The sequence below is a fragment of the Heloderma suspectum genome, chromosome 10 (genome assembly GCF_057233095.1).
Source record: "Heloderma suspectum isolate Gila_16-S chromosome 10, 16-S_ref, whole genome shotgun sequence".
Lineage (NCBI taxonomy): Eukaryota > Metazoa > Chordata > Lepidosauria > Squamata > Helodermatidae > Heloderma > Heloderma suspectum.
In genome coordinates, this window is record NC_139467.1 from 5,158,703 (window position 1) to 5,182,527 (window position 23,825).

The 23,825-nt window shown below is 45.4% G+C and overlaps 1 protein-coding gene across 3 annotated transcripts in view; it reads right to left on the minus strand.

Moving 5' to 3' along the window:
• Nucleotides 1-5,719: 5,719 nt before the first annotated feature.
• Nucleotides 5,720-23,825, minus strand: part of ARHGAP35 (Rho GTPase activating protein 35) — a 111,030-nt gene continuing 92,924 nt past the window's right edge. The window contains exons 6-7 of one of the 3 annotated variants that reach the window (XM_084814762.1): nt 15,407-15,512; nt 5,720-14,174 (exon numbers count right to left, since the gene is read on the minus strand). In XM_084814762.1, the coding sequence (XP_084670888.1) occupies nt 13,814-14,174; nt 15,407-15,512 (467 nt within the window). In that variant the 3' untranslated portion in view covers nt 5,720-13,813. Of the gene's footprint in view, nt 14,175-15,406; nt 15,513-15,533; nt 23,824-23,825 lie in introns of those variants that run through there. The other 2 variants (XM_084814764.1, XM_084814763.1) reach the window with 2 other exon arrangements.

Here is a 23,825-nt window from a genome sequence, read left to right on the forward strand (position 1 = left end):
TTGAAAATGGTTCAGAAGCTGCAGCTGGTGCAGAATGAGGCGGCTCACCTGATTAAAGGCAACCGCTGGTGTGATCACATCACTCCAGTGCTGAAGGAGTTGCACTGGTTACCAGTTGTTTTCCGGGCCAAATTCAAGGTGTTGGGTTTGACCTTTAAAACCCTATATGGTCCCAGCCCAGCCTATCTCAAGGAGCGCCTCCAGCAACACCAGACAGGCCGCTCAACAAGATCAGCCACGGATGACCTTCTCTCTGTCCCATCAGCCAGGACAGCTAGGCTGGTGAGGACAAGGGAGAGGGCCTTCTCTGTGGTGGCCTCCACTCTGTGGAACTCCCTCCCTAGGGAACTCCACCATGCCCCCCAAAACTTGGTTATTCAGGCAGGCATTTGGGGTGGGTTAGGGTATTTTAAAATAATGTTTGTGTAATTTTACTGTTTTAAATTGTACTATTGTACATCACCCAGAGTGGCCGGGTGACTGGCCAAATGGGTGATTAAGAAATTTAATAAATAAATAGATCTGCTCCAGGTTTCAGTCAGAACCAGACAGAACTCTAAAGGATAGCTCCTTAAGAGTGCTGAATGGTTCTGACTGAAACCTGAAGCAGATTCACTAACCCACTGACATTGGAGCCACCAGCCTCCACTGTCTAGAAGAGGGTGTACCTGCAGGACAGGGCCGCTGAGGCTGTGGAACTCTCTGCCGCATGAAGCACACTCGGCTGCCTGCCTGCCTCTTCCGCCGTCCAGTAAAGATTGTCCTTCCATCCTTGAAGCTTTCTTGTCAAGACAGTAGCAGTATCGTCTGATCTTGCTGCTCCTGCCGTGCCCACAACTCTCAACTCATTGTGGTGTTACTATATTTTGATTCTGTTCACTCTGCCTTCTGTTTTGACACATTGCTCATCGCCTTGGGGCAGGGGGCTGTGGTTCAAAAAGCTCCCTCCTACTCACTCTCCTTTCTCAACAGACCAGCAGTTTCCAAAGCGCATTATGGAGATGCGAGTATGCTTCAGATGCTTCTTGGGAGGTTTGTCAAGGACATTGTCAGGTCTGGCAGGCAAATTCCCCTGAAAGACAACTTGTACACCCCCAAATCAATCACTTGCTCAGCTGAAGGGGCATATTGGGTGCTAGGACAGGGCAGGCAGAAGGCTGCAAAAAAGGCAGATGCTATTTTGGGCTGCATTAATAGAAGCATAGCTTTCAAATCCTGGGAAGTACTAGTTCCACTCTACTCAGCACTGGGTAGGCTGCATCTGGAGTACTGTGTCCAGTTCTGGGCACCACACTTTAGGAAGGATGCAGACAAGCTGGAGAGGATTCAGAGGAGGGCAACAAGGATGATCAGGGGACTGGAAACAAAGCCCTGTGAGGAGAGACTGAAAGAACTGGGCATGTTCAGCCTTCAGAAGACTGAGGGGAGATATGATAGCGCTCTTCAAGTCCTTGAAAGGTTGTCACAGAGAGGAAGGCCAGGATCTCTTCTCGATCATCCCAGAGTGCAGGACACGGAAGAATGGGCTCAAGTGTCAGGAAGCCAGATTCCGGCTGAACATCAGGAAAAACTTCCTGACTGTAAGAGCAATGAGACAATGGAACCAATTACCTGGGGAGGTGGTGGGCTCTCCCACACTGGAGGCATTCAAAACGAATCTGGACAGCCACCTGTCAGGGATGCTCTGACTTGGATTCCTGCACTGAGCAGGGGGTTGGACTCGATGGCCTTGTAGGCCCCCTCCAACCTTACTATTCTATGATTCTAAGGCAGATCAGACTCTAGTGATAGATGTCCTGGTGATTTTCAGCAGATCAGTGAGGGTTTGACTCCTAATAGCGTAATAACAGCACTAGACAACAAAAAGGCTTCCTCCTCCTAAATTAGGCTGTGGAAAAGACAGGGGGGTGTCTATAAGTGGTCCCCTGGCAGAAGACAGTCTGAATGACTTTTACTGAAATGGGCCCAGGTACTAGGGATGTACGAAAGTCACTTACCTTTTCACAGCTTGGCTTCGCGGTGGGGGGGGAGGCACTTCGCTTTTCCCCCCGAAGTTCAGGTGAAGGAGGGGAGGCTTCCCGCCTCGCCTGGCCGAAATTCAGGCCAGGGGGGAGGCTTCCTGCCTCGCCCGGACGAAATTCAGGCCGGGGAGAAGCGCCCTGTCTCCCCGGCCGCAAAACAAAAAGTAAAAAAAAAAAAGACCCCGTGATAGGCTACGTGATGATTTACGTAGCCTATCACGGCTAGATTTCCAAAGTCAGCCGTGATAAGCTACGTAAATCGTCACGTAGCCTATCACGGCTGACTTTGGGGGGGGGAAAGCGCGTACGCAAATGGTGGCGGCCCATGGGCGCCGCCATTTGCGTTCCTTATTTTGGCATGTCTAGTCTACGTAAAGATTGATTGATTGATTGATTGCATTTATATCCTGCCTTTTTTCCTCCAAGGAACTCAAGGCAGTGTACATGATCCTCCTCCTTCCTCCATTTTATCCTCACAACAACAACCCTGTGAGGTAGGTTGGGCTGAGAGTCTGTGACTGGCCCAAAGTCACCCAGTGAGCTTCCATGGCCGAGTGGGGACTAGAACCCGGTTCTCCCGACTCCCAGTCCAGCACTCTAGCCACTACACCACACTGGCTCTCGTAGTACGTAGACTTACGTAGACTACGGCGAAAATAAGGGCACGCTATGGAAATCTAGCCGTGATAGGCTACGTAAATCGTTACGTAGCCTATGCACAGGTGTTTTTTTTTTTACTTTAGTTTTTTTTTTTTTGCAATGGCAGCGGCGGCAGCCGGACCGGCCGCCGCCCCTGCCTGCGACGAACCGCCGCCGAACCGCCACCGGGAGGGACATTCGCCAAAGGTAAGTCCCATCCCGGGGGGGGGCAGAGAATTTCACCGCCGATTTCAGGGGGCCGAATGCGTTGGCGCTCGGCCCCCCGAAGATTCGGGGAGAAATTATCCGCCATCCCTACCAGGTACAGAGAAGAGAATATGGGACGGTGCTGCCACCTGCTGGGTTCTAAAATATTTGTACTGAAGTCTTTAAAGCAACCTCTCCAACCTGGTGCCCTCCCAGTGTGTTGGACTACAACTGCCATCATGCCCACCCAGCATGGCGAATCTAGGGAAAGGGTTTGCTTCTCCGATGTAGGGCAAGAGGGACGGACGCACAGTTTGCCAGAGAGATGTCCAGAATTTTGTGGATGATCTCAGATTCTCAAAGGGAAAGATTACAGCGGGGGGGGGGGGGGTGTCTCAAGACCGGCCATTCATTGATCATGACAAAGCAGTCATGACATATACATCCCTAGTACCTTGGCCTCTCTTTCTCTGTCCTCCCACCACTGTCAAATGTGAGATTCTAAGCCCCTTGGAGCAAGGGCCTATCAGTTCTTCCTTTCTTCTGCTATAAAGCACCATGTGGAAAGGTGGCACTGCACAATTAAGTCCACACAATTTACTTGATCTAGGAAAACGGTGGTCAGCACCCTGGCCAACTCTTCCAACTTTCTCCTCTCCAGCCTTCCAGTGCCACACCTTGCTACCCTTACCTCTGCCCGGCATTGTGTTGCCAAAATAACCCAGCTCTCATCGTCGCTCTGATCACACAACGGCCCTCTTTGAATCCCAGCACTGGCTTCTTCTCCGCTCCCAGATGCTGCACAAGCCCATTGCCCTTACTTTCAAGGCCCACCACGGCCTGGACCCCCTTCTCTCTCTGCACATGTCCTGATACAGCCCTGCCCTGTTGACACATTCCTTCAGGTCCACCAGCCTCCACTGTCTGAAGGTCTCCTGCTTCATCAGATGAATCTACCCTTTGCTGCGCCTTAGTGTCTGGACAGGTCTCCTGGAACACCTGCGTGATGCTTCTTCTCTTCCTTCCTTCAAGTCCATACCGCAACCCTTTTTCATCAAGCCTTTGGCACAACTCCCTAGTCTCTATACATTACTGTAACTAAGATGAAATACAGAGAGAGGCAATAATCACATATATTACATTTAATCATTCAGTGAATCTGCAAATTAAAGACACATTCAATTTTGAGGCTATTTTGGTTCCATTGGGTTATTGTGGGATACTTGAGAGAGCACTTTCTCCCTTACCAACCTGACCAGTCATTGAGGTCACCGGGTGAGGTGCTTATGGCAGTCCCACATGGACCTACGGCCTAGCTGGAATCTATCCAGAAGAGAGCCTTCTGGCTGGTGGCTCCCACTCTGTGGAACTCCCTGGCTCTGGATGTCAGGCAGGCACCAACATTGTTTTGTTCCCAATGCCTGCTGAAGACATTTTATTTCAACAAGCGTTTCCTAATTGACCAGCCATGGTGTTTACTGGTATTGTTTTTGTTTTGTTTTTAAAAAACTATTGTTTTATTTTTTTTCACCACTCCAGAATCTGTTTAGATGCAGAGTGGTATATAAATGTTGTAAATAGAAATAAAATGATTGTAAAAAAGAAAAAGGCCACCCTAAATCCAAGATTAATGAGCCTTAGACTATGAGCCTGAAAAGCAGTGTGGTGTAGTGGTTAAAGTATTGGGGTATGGCTAGGAAGATTCAGATTCAAATCTCTACTCAGCTATGATGCTTGATACCTCTCTGCCTTAAATGTACCTCACAGAGTTGCTGTGAGAATAAAATGAGCTCTTTGGAGGAAGGGCAGGATATAAATGTAACCTGTTAGCTTTTATTTATTAAATGGTAATTTTTAACTTAATATTTCTTCCATATCTCAAAAAAGCACCTCTGTTGAGTTCTTGATACATGTGCATAACGTGATAATTAGGCAACTGCCCTTGCACAAACCACACAACTATTATTTCAGCAGCCATAACAACAACAGCAACAAGGACAACAGGCTTCAGCTGCTAAATGCAAAGCTGCATCCTTTATTTGGTGACTGGGGCAAAGGTATCACAGCCAGCCTCATTGACACTGAGGTTGCAGAGGGAGATGCAGGCTGCAAACTTCCCTAATTACTTAGTGCAACTCTTATCAAGCTAAAGCTTTGCCTTTTTTCCTTTTCTTTTTGAAGGTGCCCTTTATCAATCAAATCTATGAGCTGGGAGGAACAGGCTCTCTTGGGGCAGGTACGGGCAGAAAGAGGAAGGGGCTTGCAGTAGAACACGTATCCAAATTAGCCACAACGTAGAGCAGCTAGAAGGGGAATAGGGGGCACCCTGCTCTGGGCACAACATGGACAAAGGTCCTGTCATGTATTGACTGTTGTTAAAATGTTAACCAAATAAACTGGGTTTTTCCCTCAATACTGAAAAATTAGGCACATTTTCAAGGTGGTAAACTGAAGGACTTATAGGAGCTTGCTCAGAGGATTAATAATTGCAGCAAGGAAGACAGCCTCATCAGTCTAATTGGGGCTGAGCTTACAGCCTAACACAGTGAAGCACATTCAGGTTGTGCTTCACTGGTAGGAATAGAATAGTGCTGGTAGGAAATGACAGAATCAAAAACATGCAACACCTCACCTGGTGCCTATGACGCACTCTTTCCAGCGCCAGGTGAAGACCTTATTTTCCAAGGCATTTTAGTTATTCAGTTTGTTTTAAATCTTAGGGCGCAATGCTATCAAGATAGGCGGCCGCCTCTGAACTCATAGGCAACCGCTTATCAAAAGCAAGGCAGGAGAGGTGGGTGGGGGGGATCGTACTCTCCAAGCCTCTCCTGCCCTGCTATTTTCCACTAGACAGCCATTTTCAGCTGTCTAGCTGCGGGGGGGGGGGGGGTGACAGGGAGAGGAGGCTGCTGTATGACAATGTGTCGTACACACAGCTCCACTCCCCCCCCCCATGCCCCTTTTCAGTTGCTCCACAGTCCTCCTCTGAGCGCAGAGGATGGGGCTTCTCTACACTGCCTCGGAAGCAGCGCGGACGTGGGGGGATCCTATGGCCCTCTACACAGTGTCTCGTGGCCATAGGATTGCTCCCTCACTGTATCTTAAAGCGTGCATTGCTGCTAAGTTTTATTTTGATTTTATACTACAGTTTTAAACTTTTATATTGTATCTTATATTTTATGGTTTTAATTGTTGTGAACCGCCCAGCCACTTTTGGCTATCAGGCAGTACAGAAATGTAATAAATAAATATGCATTCACATCCCAACGACAGGGTCAGGTTTTCCAACAACCGTACTGGCATTTACCAAGTATGACATAAGCGTTTTGTGGAACACAGCAAATTGCATAAAACGCCACCAGGCTCGATTAGTCCTAGCTACTGGGACCAAACACAGCAATCTAGAGACCAATAATTGATTTGGGGGTCAGGTATAGTAATCTACGCTAGGGGGCAGCAAGGGCCTTACTGAACACTTACAAGGGTGATGAAAACACAAGGCAGCCTGCAGCACTCAGCAGATGAACTGTCGCTGGTGAATGTTCACAGGAAGCGCCCAACCTCATAAAATCCAGGTAATCTGCAACATCTGAACCTTACACATGGAAAGTTGTCTGGATCTGCAGAGCTCAAAATAGGACTACTGGGATTATGGAGTTCTTGGGAGGAGGGGGCGAGGAGGGGAAAAGCCAGCCCCAATCCAGCATTGTAGAACAATTTACAGTAATGAGAATTACCCAAATTCTAATGTGAAAAAAACCCTCTTTGATAGTTACAGCTGTAGTAACAAAGGGCAGGTGGTTTTCAAGAGCCTTTTGCATTAGGATCTTCTACAGGTATAAAAAATGTAGTGCAGGTTAAGCAAAAGCAGGTCCAGTGCTCTTGTGTGTTGGACCTGCTGAGATGAGCTAAACTGTGGTTTCAGAAAACCAGCATCCCCTCCTGCATATTTTCCTTCTACACATAAGAACAAAGGTCAACAAAACGGTATTATATTGGGCATTGCTTGCACCACTCTTCTCGCTAAGTGAAAATGGCTGCATGTCCAGGGGCCAGCCCTGAAATAGCTTCTTGCTGGTGCATCCCAGGCTGCTTAAACCAACAAATTTAGTATTTGCACCACTCACTTCCTTTTGAGTAGAAAAAAATGGGTTTGGTTTCAGGATGACAGTAGTCACTCAAGATGGATGAACAAATAGGCTATGCATTATCTGTCACTTGAGCTACAACAGGAGGCGTTGCTGGCCATATGGCATCTTTTTCACTCTGTTTATTGCATTTCTATACCACCCAATGGCCAAAGCTATCTGGGTGATTTCTAGACAGACAGTGGCTTCAACCACGCAGTAGGACGCTGATTAGTGATGAATTTTGTCTTGGTGTAAAAGACTAGGATTGACCATCTTCTGCACCTTTATCTGTAGTGCATTTTAGTCAATCTTATCTGACCTCCTATAACACACAGACGCTTGTTAACAGATGAAGGAGCTGACTTCAGTAGAGAAGTTAGATTAGGTGAGGGTTCTATTGCTCCCTTGTCCCCACAATAAATTGGGTGGGATAAAAGGAAGGAAAACAAAGCACCCTGCTCCCTCAGCTAGGACTGTTTCCCCTTTGCAGATCTCAAACCGTTCCCTGGGCTCAGTTCTTCTAAACCCCTCTGCAATGCTAAGGTTCCCCTACTGGGCTGTAAGACAGCCTGCAGCTAGCAAATTTTTCTCTAGAGGAGACAAAGAAACAGAAGCATAACAAAGAGAGGGTGTGTGTGAGTGAGTGTGTGTGTGTTGAGTGAGTAGAAAACAGCCGCATGGGTGGGTTTGGAGGGAATATCTTTTTTTTTGTACAAGATTGATTTATTAACTATGATACATATCACATAAGGCCTTTAAGTTTGTACACCATTCCCATTGAGACACATACAATACTCTGTAGCAAATACATGATTTTTTTTTCTTTTCAACTCAGCAGAAAAGGGGCTTTTTTTTTGTTTGCCCAGAGCTTTCAACATTATCATGCACTAATTGGATTGGCCAGGGGTGGGGGAGAGAACCACAAATTGTTAAAAATGTCCTTAAAAGAAGCATAAAAAGGAAACGTATTCTATCACCAATAACTAAAGGATGTTGTTAGGCTCCTAAAATACAGAGAAATAACCATTATAGTTTTCTTTACATACAGATCTTTCAGTTTTTTGTTTGTTTCCGTGAAGAGTGTTTTGGGCTCACACTTAGCTGGAACTACTAACACATTTTTATGACCATTAATATTTCTTCCTCTTCAATAAAAAAAAAAAAAGTTAATTCAACATATATAGAGATTATTTTACACGTGAAAATATGAGTACCTGGGGGGGGGGGGATAAGCCGAGTGCAGAACTAAATCCAACATTTTAGGACAAGTTTTATTCCCATACAATTTGAGAAATAGATGGGTTTTTTTTAAATGTACACAGGGAGAAAGTATCTTTTATTTAAACAATAACTTATGTCCTGCCTCAAACTACATTTAAAATCCAGTATTTCTATTGTATTTCAATTTAACACACACACAAAAAGAGGGGGTAAACCTAACAGTTAAACTAGGACCTATTACACAGGCAGTGAGGGGAAAAGTTCCTCCCCTCCCTTGAACCTCTACAGAAGACTAACCGGAGCTGCAGTTTAGACAGAATGAAATACCCTATGGCAGATTTCCCCAACCTGGTGCCCTCCAGATGTGTTGGACTACAACTCCCAGCAACCTCCCAGACAGCCAGTTGTAGTCCAACGTATTTGCAGAGCATCAGGCTGGGGGAGACTGCCTTATGGGCTGCTGGTGGTCACTAATTCACCTATGGACCAAAGCACATCCCACTGGTTAGGCGACAAATGGACAAGGAGAAACAAAAACCAGATGTACAAAAAAAATGCTAAGTCAGACTTTGAACAGCTGCTGCTGAGTCAGCAAAGTTAAGGACAAATGATCCAGACAATTAAATCCAAGCAATTAAAAACTTTCCTTTTAGAGAACTTTTTAAAAAATTACATGTGTAAGTTACCTAATAAATTATGATGCTGCTAAGAAACAGGTTGCTTGCTACAGGAAGCAGAGCCAGCATTCAGAGCCTTGAAATGTTTGTCATATTCAACCACAGGAGCAAATCGGTTTAGTATATTTAAAAATGACAGTCAGTCATACACATTTGCTGTGTTTTCCACTTAAAACCATCACAGAATAACAAAGCCCAGCAATTCTCTCAAGGGGAAAAAAAAAGATGCAGTACAGTAACTTTTAGCACCAACGTTTTGGACTACCAAGGCAGGTCCCTGTGGGCTTCTGTGAAAATGCTTGAGAGAAACTGTCCAATCTATGTAAATACACACAAGGATTCTGCCACTTCCAAAGGTTCAAAATATGTCATTTGGCCAATTGAAGGGGAAGCATTTTGCAGCCTCCAGCAGAAGGTCATCAGAGGAAGCCAGGGTTTAGCCAGGCTGGACCAGGTGCCTTTATGAGCTCCTTGTTCTTCAGTGAACCCCCTTTCCACAGCCTATGATATCCCAAAGTCCATACAATTGTCCAATCACCCATCTCAGCTGTGGAAAAGCCAGGAATATTTGTGCTGCATGCAAATGATATGAAGCTGGTACAGATTGTGAAGAGGGGCACTGGTGTGGGTGCAAAGGGATACTGCTGCTTAGGGGGGGCAGTGTTAAAGTATCAAATTCTTTAGCAAGAATAACTAGTCTCAAAAGAGCCTCTTGTAACCCAAAAAACTTAGGTAGTTTATTTTCCCCATGGAGAGAAGACATTAAGCCCAGTTAAGTGGGTACTAGAAGTCATCTCAAAAGAAGAAATGGTTCTGACTTGGTTTGCACATAACAGTGGCAAACTGTGGGTTAATTAAACAACCCATGATTTACTGCAGCACATGCTAAGTACATGCCATGGCCATTTTGAATATTCAACCACCAATAGGGGGTTGCTTCATGATGTCCGAACCCAGGCACTACAAGTTAATCATGGGTTAAACCCACAGTTAACCTACAATTAGTAGTTAACTGTGGGTTGTTTAACCCATGATTAACCTATAGTGCCTGGTTTGGATGTCATGTAGTAACCTGATTGGCCCAATCAAGGGCTGAATATCCAAAAAGCCTATGGAACATGTCCGGCATGCAGTGTGGCAAATCTTGCGCTAATTTGTTGCTGTTCCATGCACATAGCTCCAGAGTATAATACAGGTAGGTTTGTAAAGATGGTCTGGTCTGGTCCTTCCCAAGGACTTATTTATTGAGAACTTAAAAAAAAGGCCTCTTGGTTCTGCACTGTATACCACTTCCACTAGGCTGGGTTACCAACCTTACTTCTCCAGCAGACTTGTAAGATTACAGGAGTCCCAAGTGGAATTTGGAAGAGTAAATCTTATAGAACCGCTGTGATATTCTGAAGAATATATGAGGTACATTTTCTCCATTCTACACACAGAGCAGACTCTCAGTGCAGTGCACCTGGAAACCTAGGAAGGATCAGGTAGAAGCACAACTCTTCCTACGGTACACCTCCCCACTTCAAGCACAGCAGCTGAGGCCAGAATCACAAGGCCACAGATTGGCAACTGAAGAGAACCAACCAGCATGCAGCAATGCTCCCTGCCCACCCCTCAAAGTTTTGTTCTCAGAGTGGGGTGCGTGTGCATGCATGTACACACAGCTCAGTGTCTCCACAACATAGCAGCAGCAGTGGAAACTAACCTTCAGCAAATGCCTTGTTCAAATGCCCACAAGCAGGCAATAATTAGGTTATGGAGGAGGATTCAAGGTGCAGCAGAAAACAGGCAAATTGAAAGAGAGTTCCACATTGATCGAACATCTCCAAGATATAGACTAGCAAGGATGACTGCCCTAAATCCAAACAGGTGTTAGTAAGAGGTCTTTTAGAGGGAGATGTTTAGCATCAGACCCTTAAGAGAAGGCACAGAAACACACCTTGAATACACAACAGAAGTCACCTATCCCAGGTGGAAAACAATACTCTCAACCTATGTTATTTGTGGCAAAAAACAAGCAAAAAATGGTCATCAGCCCAAGACCACAACTACACACAGATGAAGTGTCCCTCATCTTTGTCAGGTGGAAGTTCAGAGGGGAACTTTTCTGGCCCCCTTATCATCCTCTTCCCTGTGATTTTTTTTTTCCTTTACTGTTACACATGCATAATTAAACGGAGGTGGGATATTCTGCTTTCCTTTTAACAGTCTAAAACAATGCCCCCCCCCCCCCGATTCCATTATTTACACAAAAACTTCATCTTTTAACGCATGAGAACATAAAAACCTGGGAGGAATGCTTGCAAGGGATGCTTTCAAGCACACAATCCTGACACAGATACAACTTTAAATGTGGCTCTAAAATAAGGAGTACATAATTCAGCTTATTTATAGGAGAGAGAGTCAGTTTGCTGAAGACTGGGCTCTGTATGCCAGAAAGGAGCAGATCGAAGGAGGAGTTTTATTTTGGAAAGAATTGGAGTTTCTCCCCTCTTTCCCCCTCATGCCGAATTTAAACATAAACATCCTTGAAATGCTAAAAATAGCAATAAACCACAGATTCTGTTTTAAAGTGCGAAGAGACAGAAAGGATGGCATAGGGATTGTTCCCTTGTGTCCTCCCAGTGGTACCGTGGAAACTCCAGTTAAAACTGCCCTGTTAATGAAAACAAGTATACCACATCCGGCCTCTCTCTCTCTATCTCTCTCTCTCCCCCCCCCCCCCCCACACACACACACAGAACAGTTTACCAGGCACTGCTTATATACAACCACCATTCACTTAAATGGTGCCTGCACATGAATGAAGAACTGCTTATCCCTAGTGGTTCACTTCTAGCTCTTTCCTGCACCAGAGCCCCACGCAAGGTGCAAAGAAACAAACACAGGCCACATAGTGGAGAAGCCAGGTACGCTGCAACACCCAACCCTAGCTAGGAAAAAAAGGGGAAAGACCAGAGGTATAAGGGTGATGTGTACATACAGTGGCTTCAAGTGCAGGCAAAGGGTAAGAGACAAGTGCACTGTGCAAGCAAGCACCAAACAGTGGAGCCAGGGCATATACATCTGCATGTATACATACACACATAGCATGAAAACAGAAGGGGAGGAGAGTGAGTATAAGCATCTCAGTAGCAGCAAGTAAAGAAGGTCTATGAACTGCGTTTGTGACACACTTCTCATTTCCAGTGGTGCTAGCAAGGCAGCTAATCCTTGCACTTTAAGTTTTGCTCAAAGGCTTTAAGAGCCTGCCATCAACGTTAGTCCCCATCCTGCCCTCCCATGACATGCAGCCACTCCCCAAGCCACTTTCCATCTTACCAGTGAACAGCAGAAATTCAAGCACTGAACAACCCAAGGAGATACTAGATCCAGGGTCAGTGCCCATCAGGCCACTTACAGATTTGAGTAGAAGTGGTAGGAAACACAAGGCCTTCATGAGCGCGTATGTATCTTTAACAGATATTTCCAGCTGGGTTCTGGATCTCCAAAACCACAATTTACTCATCTATTCCAGATGACCGCAGTGACATGGTAACAGGGGTCTTTCAAAACAACTCCAGTGGTGCTTTTCTCCTGGCTCACCACTTCCAACTCAGGGGTTGTTTGGGGGAGGGGGGGAATTATAGTCTTGCGCTTCCCTCAATTTCTTTCCTGCATCATGTTTTACGTTTGAACATATTTCCACTGGCAATGTTTTTTTAAAGTCATGGTTCTAGTCATACTTGCTTCCATTCCCATTCCCATACACACACACACACACACACACACAGATTAACAACAGTGTTTCTGTCAACATAGTGTTCTAAATTAACCAAGCCCCAAAACAGTCAGCAAAACATTTGTGTTTGCAAAATGCACACACATTCTCTTCTCTCCTCTGTTAAGTGCTAACCCCAATATTCTGCTGGGGAGACAGGGAGGGAGGGTGGTGAGAGATATGCAATGATTTGTCAAATGAGACAGCAGAACCAGCCAGACCAAACCTGGGCTGCCCCCACCCTACCCTGCCAGGGAACCTCTGCCATATACAAATTCTCTGCACAAGTAAAAAGGAGCTGTTGTCCCACACTGTTTTGACAGATTAAAAACAACCCAACCAGCAGACGGTGGAAATGTTCCATTTTTCTAGTATTTCTTGTTTGGTTTGTTTCAGGGGGACTTACTTCCCACTTTATGACTGGCTGTTATTTAAAAAGTCAAGAGAAAGTTACACTCCAGCCTTGCCAAACATAAAAAGCCTTTCTTTCAGACATGTTGGTCCAGACCTTCTGAGCAGCTATGCTGAGATAGTGCAAATTGGTCTAAGCTGAAATTATGGTCCCCCAAAATGGGTGAGATGTCCAGCACTGCAGGACAGGCCTTGGCTGTAGCTCATGGAATGTGTTTGGGGAAAGGGCTCTCCTGTCAGACTCTAGCAGATCCTCTCTGTTCATGCATGCGCTAAAGAGGAGAAGGGACAGGAGAGATTTGCAAACACTCATCCGAAGCCACTGGTCTAAGCCCCACCCAGCTAAACTTGGTAGTGCTCACATGAGTTCTACAGGTTTGCTTAGGTCAGAACTGATCCTGACCGAACAGATTCAGCATTGAAAGAGAGGTCCAGATCTCTCCTGCTCAGAGGAATGTCCAACGTTGTCCTTGACCCAGCAGGCCCTTCTGTGCCAGGCACTGAGGCAGAACCAAGGCTTCACACGTGTCTGATGCTCCAATGTGTCGCTGCTCTATCAGGCCACTGCTTAGCACAGTTGAAGTTTGCAACAGAGCATGGCGGGGGGAGAGAATGAGAGAGAGAGAGAGAGAGAGAGAGAGAGAGAGAGAGAGAGAGCACGAGCCAAGAGATTCTGGGGCTGAGTCTCCAGTCTTGGTTCTGCAAGTGAGAACAGAAGCAGACCTCTATTTCTTCCTGTGCCAAGGTTCACAGTGTGTGCTGCTCAGCTTGAAGCTGGGGTGGAAGAAGGGTTTGGAGAGGAGACTGTGGTGAGGGAGGAGGAGTCTGTGGAGGGGATGGCTGGACCATCACAGGTGTGGAGGACAGGAAAGGCGTGCTGGCAGGAAGGGCAGAGGGAGAGCTGGGCGTGGCACCGGGGGGCTCAATTATGGGCCGATTATAGAAAAAGAAAGGACATTGCTGAATGAAGAGTTCTATGATTGTCTGATAAATGCGCGTGGCAGTGAGCGCATCCATGGTGCTGAAGTCAGGCCTCATCAAGGTGGGCCAGAAGCAAATGGAGAGGTTCTCGCTCGTCATCAGATTGGTTCTGCTGTTGTGGCTCACTCTGCAAGACACAGAGACAACACCACACATGGTTAGCAAGGCCTGCTCACAACCACAAGGGAACTGTACATTTCCCAGAACACTCTGGCACCCAACCAAGAGCACATGCCCTCCAAATGCTTGTATATAGGCACATCCTATATTCTCTGAAGCAGTGATATACAAGAGTCAACACAGGCACTGAACAGATTCAGGGTTAGTTGGGGGGCAGGCTATCCCTTCACCCCAACTGCAGGGCTATTGCCTTAAGCTATGCATGTGTATCTTTTTGTAAAGCATCTCATTTGGCTTCAGAACGGCAGTCTAGAAATAAACCAGCTTTCCCCAACCTGCTGCCCTCCACATCTGTTGGACTACAACTCCCAGAATTCCCCACAACCACAAGGGGGTGGGAAGCCAAGGACAGAGACAATGGAGGTGGAGGAAATGAGGCAGAAACTAGATGGGCCTGTTGGACATGCCAGGCAGTCCAGCTGTGCCCTGGTCTGCAGACTGCCTGTGGATTAATAGAGTCTTAAATGTTAACCACCTTTCTATTCATACCAGCCAGAATGGTTAAAAGAATGGCAGAGGGGATTTTGCCTCCTCTCTTTCTAAGAGTATTTAAAGAGTGGAACAGGATTATCAGTCCAGATGAATAAATATAGAACTTATACACACAGAGTGACACAGGCCTGAAAAATGCATTCATACATTCAAGAAGAGTGGAAAAAACCCACATCCTTTAGTCACTTTGCTTTTCTGAACTAGAAGGTAGTTAAGAGTGATACAAAGAACACACCTTCAAGTGCTGCAGGGTTATTATATTCTCCATTAGTGGCTGTAGCAACAGAACCAAAGGGCTGGAGGTTATTTTGGACTCAGTAACAGGGAAGATAAGAGAACAGCCTTGCAAATATGACCTCCGCCAAGTAGCAAATGCCCTCTGGCCATGGCTAATGAAACTGGGGAGACAGCAGGCCTAACAGCCTCCGCCAGAGCACCACTGCCAATTTCTGGAGTAGCAGGATTTACCAAACTTAATGAGAGCCCTGATAAATGCAGGCTTGCTTAACTGGGAGAAATATCAGGGAACAGATTCACTTCAGGCAGGCTCCACTGCCCCATTGTGGCTGTGAAATGACCCAACATTAGTTTTACACAGCTCCAGTGCTCATTAAAAAGCCAACAGCTAAAACTAAGGTGACAACCCCACCTCCCCTGTTTGCATCTCAGAGCGACAGAAGAACATACTTGCTCAAATGAGAGATAACATATTTGAAGACCTCGTAGTTCTCCTTGGGAAATTTCTTCAGCACCTCTTTAAGTGCATGCAACTTCTGCTCTCTGTCGTTGATCTCTGTTTAAAGGGGGGAAAGACGAGACCTTAGAATCTTCCAAGGAGCAAACAGGCATCCGGGATCCTTGTCTAAATGCAACTCAAGAAGCTTGCCATTACAAGGCCTTCTCCAAAACAGTAACCACAACACCTGAGAATGTTAATCTCTCTTTAACAGTTATTCTAAAATACAAGGATAACAGTATTAACACTGAATACTTAGTTCAGACCTGGGGTGGGGGGATATTTATATGGAGTTGGAAACTGCTGGGGAGTTCAATACAATGAAGCTGAACTTCTTCTGACTTGCCTTCCAGTTAATGACCAATTCTATTTAACCATGAAGTCTAGAAGCGCTCTCTTTTTTAATGGAAGATGGGATAATCAGGCTTTTGACAAGAGCTCACAGGCAAGTTTAGGTTTGCTCTGAGGGCCACGTACTATCCACTTCTGCTCTGGAGAGAGACTACTGTAGAACAAACTGTTTCACTGGTCGAACTTTTTAATGCATATTCCTCCACGTTCCAAAGAAAGGTAATAAAGTCCTGCTACTTGTTTGGTTTCAGGGTCTCCAGTGTTCAATTATGAGAATGTCAGTTCTCTACACATCTAGCAGACTTTCTTAGAATGGCTTCTGTTCTTCTTATACTACAGCATTTTCTTAAAAGGTGTGTGAGTATTATAGGGTAAATCTGCCATGTGAGTATATTTTTTAAAAGGTCTTTTAAATCTCACATACCACAGTAAGAAAGGCACAAGCATCACTTCTCAGAAATCCCACGCAGGGTGTTTCTAAGGCAGAGACAGCAAAGCTCAGATGTGATTAGGATGGAAAAAGCAAAGTAAATATTTAAACACTGTTCAATGCCCAGTCATTTCCAAGCTCCAACAACTCTGAGCATGTCTGAAGTTAAATTAAGAAAAAAGTTGAAGATGAATAGCAGACCCAAGACACTGCCTCCTTAGACTTCGGCACTAACAGAAAGGCTATGAAGAGGGAACAGATGTTTCCCAGAATGGTTAACACAGCAGACAGAGGTGGTGTAGAATTGGATGCTTGACTGCTTAGTCAATTTGTTTCAAAGTGCGTTAAGAAGCTGAGCATGTTGTGAAAGCGGACTGAATAAGGTGGAAATACTAATTTTTGTCCTGTGAAATCAGTCAGAAAGCATCTAAGAAGTCTGTAATGGAAGCTTATACATCATTTTTGTAGCACTGTTGTCACCAGCCACTAATTATACCAATTCAAAAATCAAGCAAGCACTGCTGTGACACTCCCGCAATCTCATTCCATATGATTGTGCTATCCTGCACAATCACATTTGTGATTGTTTCACATGTCTCCCCAGACATGTGTTTCACATGTCTCCCCAGGTATAAAAGGCTATGCTTTGAGTAAAGAGAAACCCCAATTTGTTTCCTCAAATGTTGAGAAAACATATGTGGACTATGTGTGACCAATGTACATCTCCTGTCCCAAAACATGATTGTGTGTGAAAGACTAAAGTGGAATGTCATCAAGTATTCATTCAGACTCTTTTGTTTCAGCAAAGGAGTGCCACAACGGCACCCCTCTTTCCTTTGAGGTAGCCCAATTTGGTACCAGAAGTCCTTTTTGTGTTAACCTTTCCCTGTATCTTCGGAGATTTTGCATTTTAGTATCTCCTTTGCTGCAAACTGTGTAACAAGGGCCAGAAATAGTTCAATGGCTGCCTCCCCCAATCACGCTGACTTTTACAGTGTTAAATAAAGGTCTCAGAATATATATGCTAAAAGGTTTAATCACTTGCACTCCGCTATGCCAAATATTGTAAGCAGATTACAAAAGGCCCCAGCAAGCTCGTTTTATCACATGATAATAAAAATATGCTAACTGGTCTTAAACTGGAATGGGTTAGTCAGACAATAACAAATGGTTTTGTTTTGGTAGGGTCAAATTTGTATCCCATTAATTTCCAAGTGGTTTGAGTAGGAGAAATTCCCAGCGGATTGGCCCCTTGTGTCAGATTTGTTGTTCCCCCACTCTGCAGTCCTTAATAGTGCCCAAAATATATTGAACTGGTTCACACAGCATGACAGCCCTCCATGGCTTAATTTACCCGTAGGGGCTGTAGTGTTGTGCTAGTGCCATTTTTGCATGGTACCTCTGGGTACCTGGCTTGCCGTGGCTTCTCATGTCATGCAAACCGAGGCAGCAGGATTGTTTGCGTGTTTGACAACCTCAAATAACCCTAAAAGAAGCCATGGGTTACTTGAGGGCTGTATAACCTTTAAACACCACCTGCAGCCAGGTATGGACAACCTCACAAGCCACAGAAAGCCAGGTGCCCCTGGGCACCTGGGACGATGTAACAGCCCCTGTGGATAAATTAAGCCACAGTGGGCTGTCATGTTGTGCAAAGCAGGTCATTGTTTGAAGCAGCTAATTGACTTTATCTCATGATACTCTACAGCCTCGTGTGGTGCAGAGTGGTAGGCAGCATTATTGCAACCAAAACTCTCCCCACAACCTGAGTTCGATCCCAGCGGAAGCTGGGTCCCAGGGTAGCCGGCTCAGGTCGACTCAGCCTTCCATCCTTCCGAGGTCGGTAAAATGAGTACCCAGCTTGCTGGGGGAAAGGTAGTCACGGAAGGCAATGGCAAACCACCCCACTATAGTCTGCCATGAAAACGCCAGCGAAAGCAGCATCCCTCTAGGAGTCTGCAGTGACTCGGTGCTTGCACAGGAGGAACCTCATTTGGGGTTTTTTCTTATCAAAAAATTAAATCCAGAGGATGCTGCCTCAGCAACTTCCACACACAATGGAATTCTTTTCCATGCCATTTTCTTTTCAAGCTCTAGATGGAGCCATAGCAAGACACACATCTATGCACTGAAACCCTTTAGGAAAAGGCTTTAAAATATCTTAAATAGCCCTGTCAGAAGAAGAAACTTCAGTTCTTCTGAAGAGATGGGGGGTGGGGTAAATTTTAAAGCAGATCCATCATTTTTTCAAGCAACTCTAAAATCTGTAAGCCACTCTGGGCGCCTTTTGGCTGGAGAACAAGGTAAAAATGCTTTAATTAAATAAATACATAATGAAAAGAACCTGTTACATCACATTTGCAACAGGGATAAAGCAGTTCTTTAAAAGCACATAAAAATGCAGCAGTCAAGAGGGGCCCTCAAGGATCATGTCCAAGCCACTGTACTGACAGCTCAAAGTCAGCCCTGTGCGGTATTCATTCTTACACTTATGACAATTCTGCGACATCCCCAACCCTTAGCCTGCTTCCTTAAAATGTAGACCCTTGGGCCTTTTGTGGCTTTTGCTCTCTGTTAAGGTGGCAGCCTATTAAATACTAGAACATTTTTATCAGTTCCTCTACCAGCATCCACTGCCCCCATTCTTAACTTCCTTGATCTTGTACAGTATCTCTGTAGTGCTCAGCTGGATCTTCTCCAACTTCATCTATGTCTGTCTTGCTTTAAAAAAAACTAGATACAACTTCAGTGAACTAACCAGTGTCAAGCAGAAACCTAGCTACCTCCTTTCGTGGACACTAAGCTTCTAGAAGTGCCTCCATCACAGCAGGAATGGGAAACATGTTCTTTTTTTCCAATTTTTTATTGTGAATTTTAACAAAAGAAAAACTTAACAAAACCACACACAAAAAAGAACAAAATAAAAATAAAGGACATGTTCAGCATAGAGGGCTACCTTCAAATGTCTTATGGGCTGGAGGGACACACTGATTTTAATCTACAATGACATTCATCAGAAGTGGTTGCCTGCAACAGTAGGGATAGCCCTTTAAAACAATCTTGATCTATGAGTGGATTGGGGTGTGTTTTTTTTTACCTTCTGTGCAAGGCCCCATTTGAGTAAACAGTGGCTGAACAGCATCTCCACTTGGTGGTTTGCAACACACGGCTCTACCCATGATAAATGGCTCCAAGTGTCAGACACCCAGCTGATTAGTGGGAAACACTACTCAAGTGCTTCTATCTTGTCAGATATTGCTTTGGCCAAGAAAGTCAAATGCAGACAAACCTATGAGGCAGAGAGCAGGGCTGGAAATTAAGACACACCATTTTTAAAAATTAGGAGCACCTTTCTAAACAACAGTTGGGAACTCAAAGGAGGGCAAAAGGGCAGGTTGCTTACCTGTAACTGTAGTTCTTCCGGTGGTCATCTGTGCATTCACACATATGGGCTCTGCGCCTGCACAGAGCCTCAGTTCGGGAAACTTCCATAGCCGAGGATCATTTTGGTGGGAACCCCTCCCCCCTTTATCTCATTGCACATGTCCCTAGTGGTTTCCCGCTTCCTTATCTCCTCAGTTCCTTGAGACCACTTAATGTTGAAATTTCACTCCTCGGTATTGACATCAAAAGTGATATCAACACCGAAGTGGGGAGAGTGGGTGGGTTGTGTGAATGCACAGATGACTACTCAAAGAACTAGTTACAGGTAAGCAACCTGCCTTTCTTCTTTGTCTCTGTGCATCACACATATGGGCAACTGATAAGCTCATTTACTGGTGGTGGGTAGGTGCGTGCTGATTTTCTACTGCAATAGTAATGACAGAACAGCCCGACCAAATCTGTGGTCCTCTTTCTCCCACACATCTAATTGGTAACGTGTAATAAACGTCGACAGTTTGCCCATGTTGCAGCCCTACAGAGGTCTGGTACCAAGACCCCTCTCCCAAAGGCAGTCGACATAGCCATTTCCCACACTGAATGCTCACTAATTGAGTCTGAGGGCACAAGTCCAGCAAGTTCATATGCTAACTTCATGGTATGAACTAACTAGGATGAAAACCTCTGAGATGAAATGGGAAAACCCTTTGCTCTGTAGCAAAGAAAGAGCCACTGAGATTTGCAGAACCCTTCTGTCCTGGACTTCTAAAAGGCCAGACCTCGTCTCACATCCAAAGTATGAAGAGTTGACTCCAACAGACAAGAAGAGGATTTAAAAAACCTCAGCAATATGTCTTAATTCAGATGAAAATCTAAGATCATCTTCAGAAGAAAGGAAGCATCCAGTCACAACACCTTATCCTTATGAAAAATTAATTAAGGTGGATCAGTCCATAAGGCACAAAGTTCCAAAGATCTTGGTGCAGTAGTGAGCACAAGGAATGCAGCCTTCAGTGTAAGGTGCCGTAGATCAAAGGCTGCAAGAGGCTCAAATGGTTTTGAGATCAAGGCTTTCAGAACCACCAAGAGGCTCCACTAGGGAACAAACGTCCAGATCAGGGGTGCCAAATTCTTCACTCCTCTCAAGAACTGCCTAACGGGGGGGGGGGCGGGGTATAAAAATCGAAAACCCTTGAATCGGATGATATGAAGCTGAAATAGCTGCCACATAGACCCGAACAGAGGTACACTTGAGTCGTTTCTGAAATAAATAGTTCAAAAACAGAAGAATTCTATTAATTCTTAACAGTCACCATGTGTTTCATAACCCGCTCCTGGGAAGGCACAATGATGAGCCAGTTGTCGAGGTAAGGATATATCTCGACGCCTAGAATCCAATGGTGTCCACAAACTGCCCCCATGCATTTTGTGAACACCCTCGGAGCGGTAGCCAAACCAAAGGGGAGCACTCAAAATAGAAACATGTCAGGTCCTACGACAGATCAAAGGTATCTCTAATGTGATTTGTGGATCATAACATGAAAGTACGCATCTTTGAGGTCTGTTGCTGTAAACCAAAGGCATTGGTTCAAGGAGAGGACAGATTGTAGACAAGGTGATCATCCTGAACTTCTTTGTTAAAATGAATATATTCAGGTTCCTGAGATCCAAGATAGGGCGAAATCCTCCATCCCGCTTCAGTACTATAAAGTAACAGGAAAAGAAGCCATGTCTTTATTGATATAAGAGCACATTCTGAACAGCCCCTTTCTTAAAAAACGACTCTGTCACAATTACCTGGGGAGGTGGTGGGCTCTCCCACACTGGAGGCCTTCAAGACGAGGCTGGACAGCCATTTGTCAGGGATGCTCTGACTTGGATTCCTGCATTGAGCAGGGGGTTGGACTCGATGGCCTTGTAGGCCCCTTCCAACCCTACTATTCTATGATTCTATGACTAATGGTAGTACCTCTGACAGGGCCGTCACATGATCGGTACTGATGGGAGGGATGACATCAAATTCTCTCTTGTAGCCATTCTGAACAATGGCCAGGACCCATGTATCTGAAGTTACTGCAGTCCAAACTGGAAACAAAATGAGAGAGGATATTTCCGAAAATAGGAGGCTGGACAGAAGGACAAATACACAGATGAGGTGAGTCACAGGCAGTGAGTCAAAAGCAGTATTTTGATGCATTATCTAGTCTACCTCTAGACTGACGGAAGCGGCTAGTAGATTTCTTCTGCTGCTGGTGAGGGTTCTGGTATCAAAAGCTTTGATCTGGTTGTTGGAGAGGCAGATATTGGGGCTGCTGACGGCACCATCGACAAGGTCTGGACTGTTGACTAAGCCCCATTTTCCTAGCAGTCTTCTTAGCCTTTTGAATGGTATCCATTTTCAAACTGAAAAGTCCTTCGCCATCGAAAGGCAAGTCTTTGATGTAGGATCAAGTCTCAGCCGTAAGACCCTCTGACCATAGCCACACATATCTACACAAGGCTACTGGTCCTACCATATCCTTAGCTGCACAACTGGCTTGGTGACGGGCTGTGTTTATCTGTCATCTTGATGGTTTAAGGGCTTCAGCCTGGAATGCCCTTGTCAACTCTCGTTGGTCATCTGGTAAGTATCTGCACAGTGAAATTATTTTGTCCCACAAAAAAAGTTCATAATGGGACATAGTAGCCTGGTAATTAGTATCATGAAGGCTCAAGGCTGCTGAAGAGTAAATTCTGCGACCCATCATATCTAGATGTCCCTCCTTGTCAAACAGGGATGTATGACCTTTCTGAGCATGTCTCTGTGATGACTTGACTATAACTGAGTTTGGCCTTGGGTTAGTGAAAAGAAAACTTGTGACCTTCTCTTGAACCCGGTACAAGGATTCCCATCATCTCGATGTCAGAGTCATCAAAGGCACCGTTCGGAGCAGTTGGAACGAATGGGATTGTTACCAGAGCCGATGCTTCGGTGAAGACTGCATCAGACACTGGATTATGAAGCTGTTCCATAGGCTGCTGGGTATCAATGCCTAGGGTTTGGGCCATTCTTAAAATCTGGTCCATAAAATGTGCCATATCTTCCGATGAGGAAGCCCTATCCAGAGCACTCACTGTGTCATCAGGCAACGGTATCAAAGGTGGTACCGATGAAAGTGATGTCAAATCGGTCTGGTAGTCTTTGATCAAGTGTGGAGAGGTCTCTCTTTCTCTTAAAACTATCTCTCCAGACTGAGGCCAGTGGTGATGGCAGAGGCTGATCTGTTACAGCTGCTTCAGGGACTGGATCCCTATGCCCTGCATCTTTCTGCAATGGAGAATAACTCTGACAAAGAGAAGCAGATTGTGGAGGGACAGGCGGGGGAACCTGGAACGTTTCACCTCCTGGAGGGTAGGACACTGTCACTGATGGAAGCTGATGATGTCGCGGAGAGGCTGCTCCTAAGTATTGGGTCTGTTCAAAATATATCTCCTGATCTCTGCAATACTGCCAGTCATCCCAATCGAAAAGTCAATGTGGAGGAAGGGACCAATTGGAGTACCTATCCCAGTCCCCTAGCAGGGAACAAGATCTTCTGCAGCTTTATCTACCCCATTGCTCCTCTCTGTCCCTTTCCTAATGGAGCAACCTCATTCTCTCCAGAGAGTCTCCTCTAGGTAGAGTATCTCTCACTTGGTAAGATGGCCTTATCAGTGGTAGAGCCCTCAGCAGAGAGGGATCTTTAAACTCTCCCTCCTACGCAGAAGCAGCCTGTATCATATTCAGTCTCAGTATCGACACTGACAATGTTGGTACCAAAGAGCCCAGCAAAGATGCTGGTATGGACAAAGTCAACGTCGATTTATGAGGTTTCTTAGAGTCCTTTGCCCTCTTGTTCTTCTTATGGCTATCTAAATTAGGCTTTTGCACTCTAGCTTTCTTAGCTAGCTATTTTGCTGTGACCACTATCAATGAGCGACCAAGAGTTGAGGGGTCTGTACGGCCTGTGGTTAGTGTCAAAGGAGTCAGCCATGTGTGGGCTAGAGGAGACATTCTCATGGTTTGAGGTGTGAGTTCCCTTGCCCATAGCTCAGACGATTTAGAAGCATCCATGGCTTCCAGCGCTCTTTTCCAAAGGACCACTTTCAAGCATTCTGAATGATTATGGCGAGCTTGCTTAGAAAAGCTCTGACAACATGGGCAGATCTCTACCACACGAGCCTCTCCT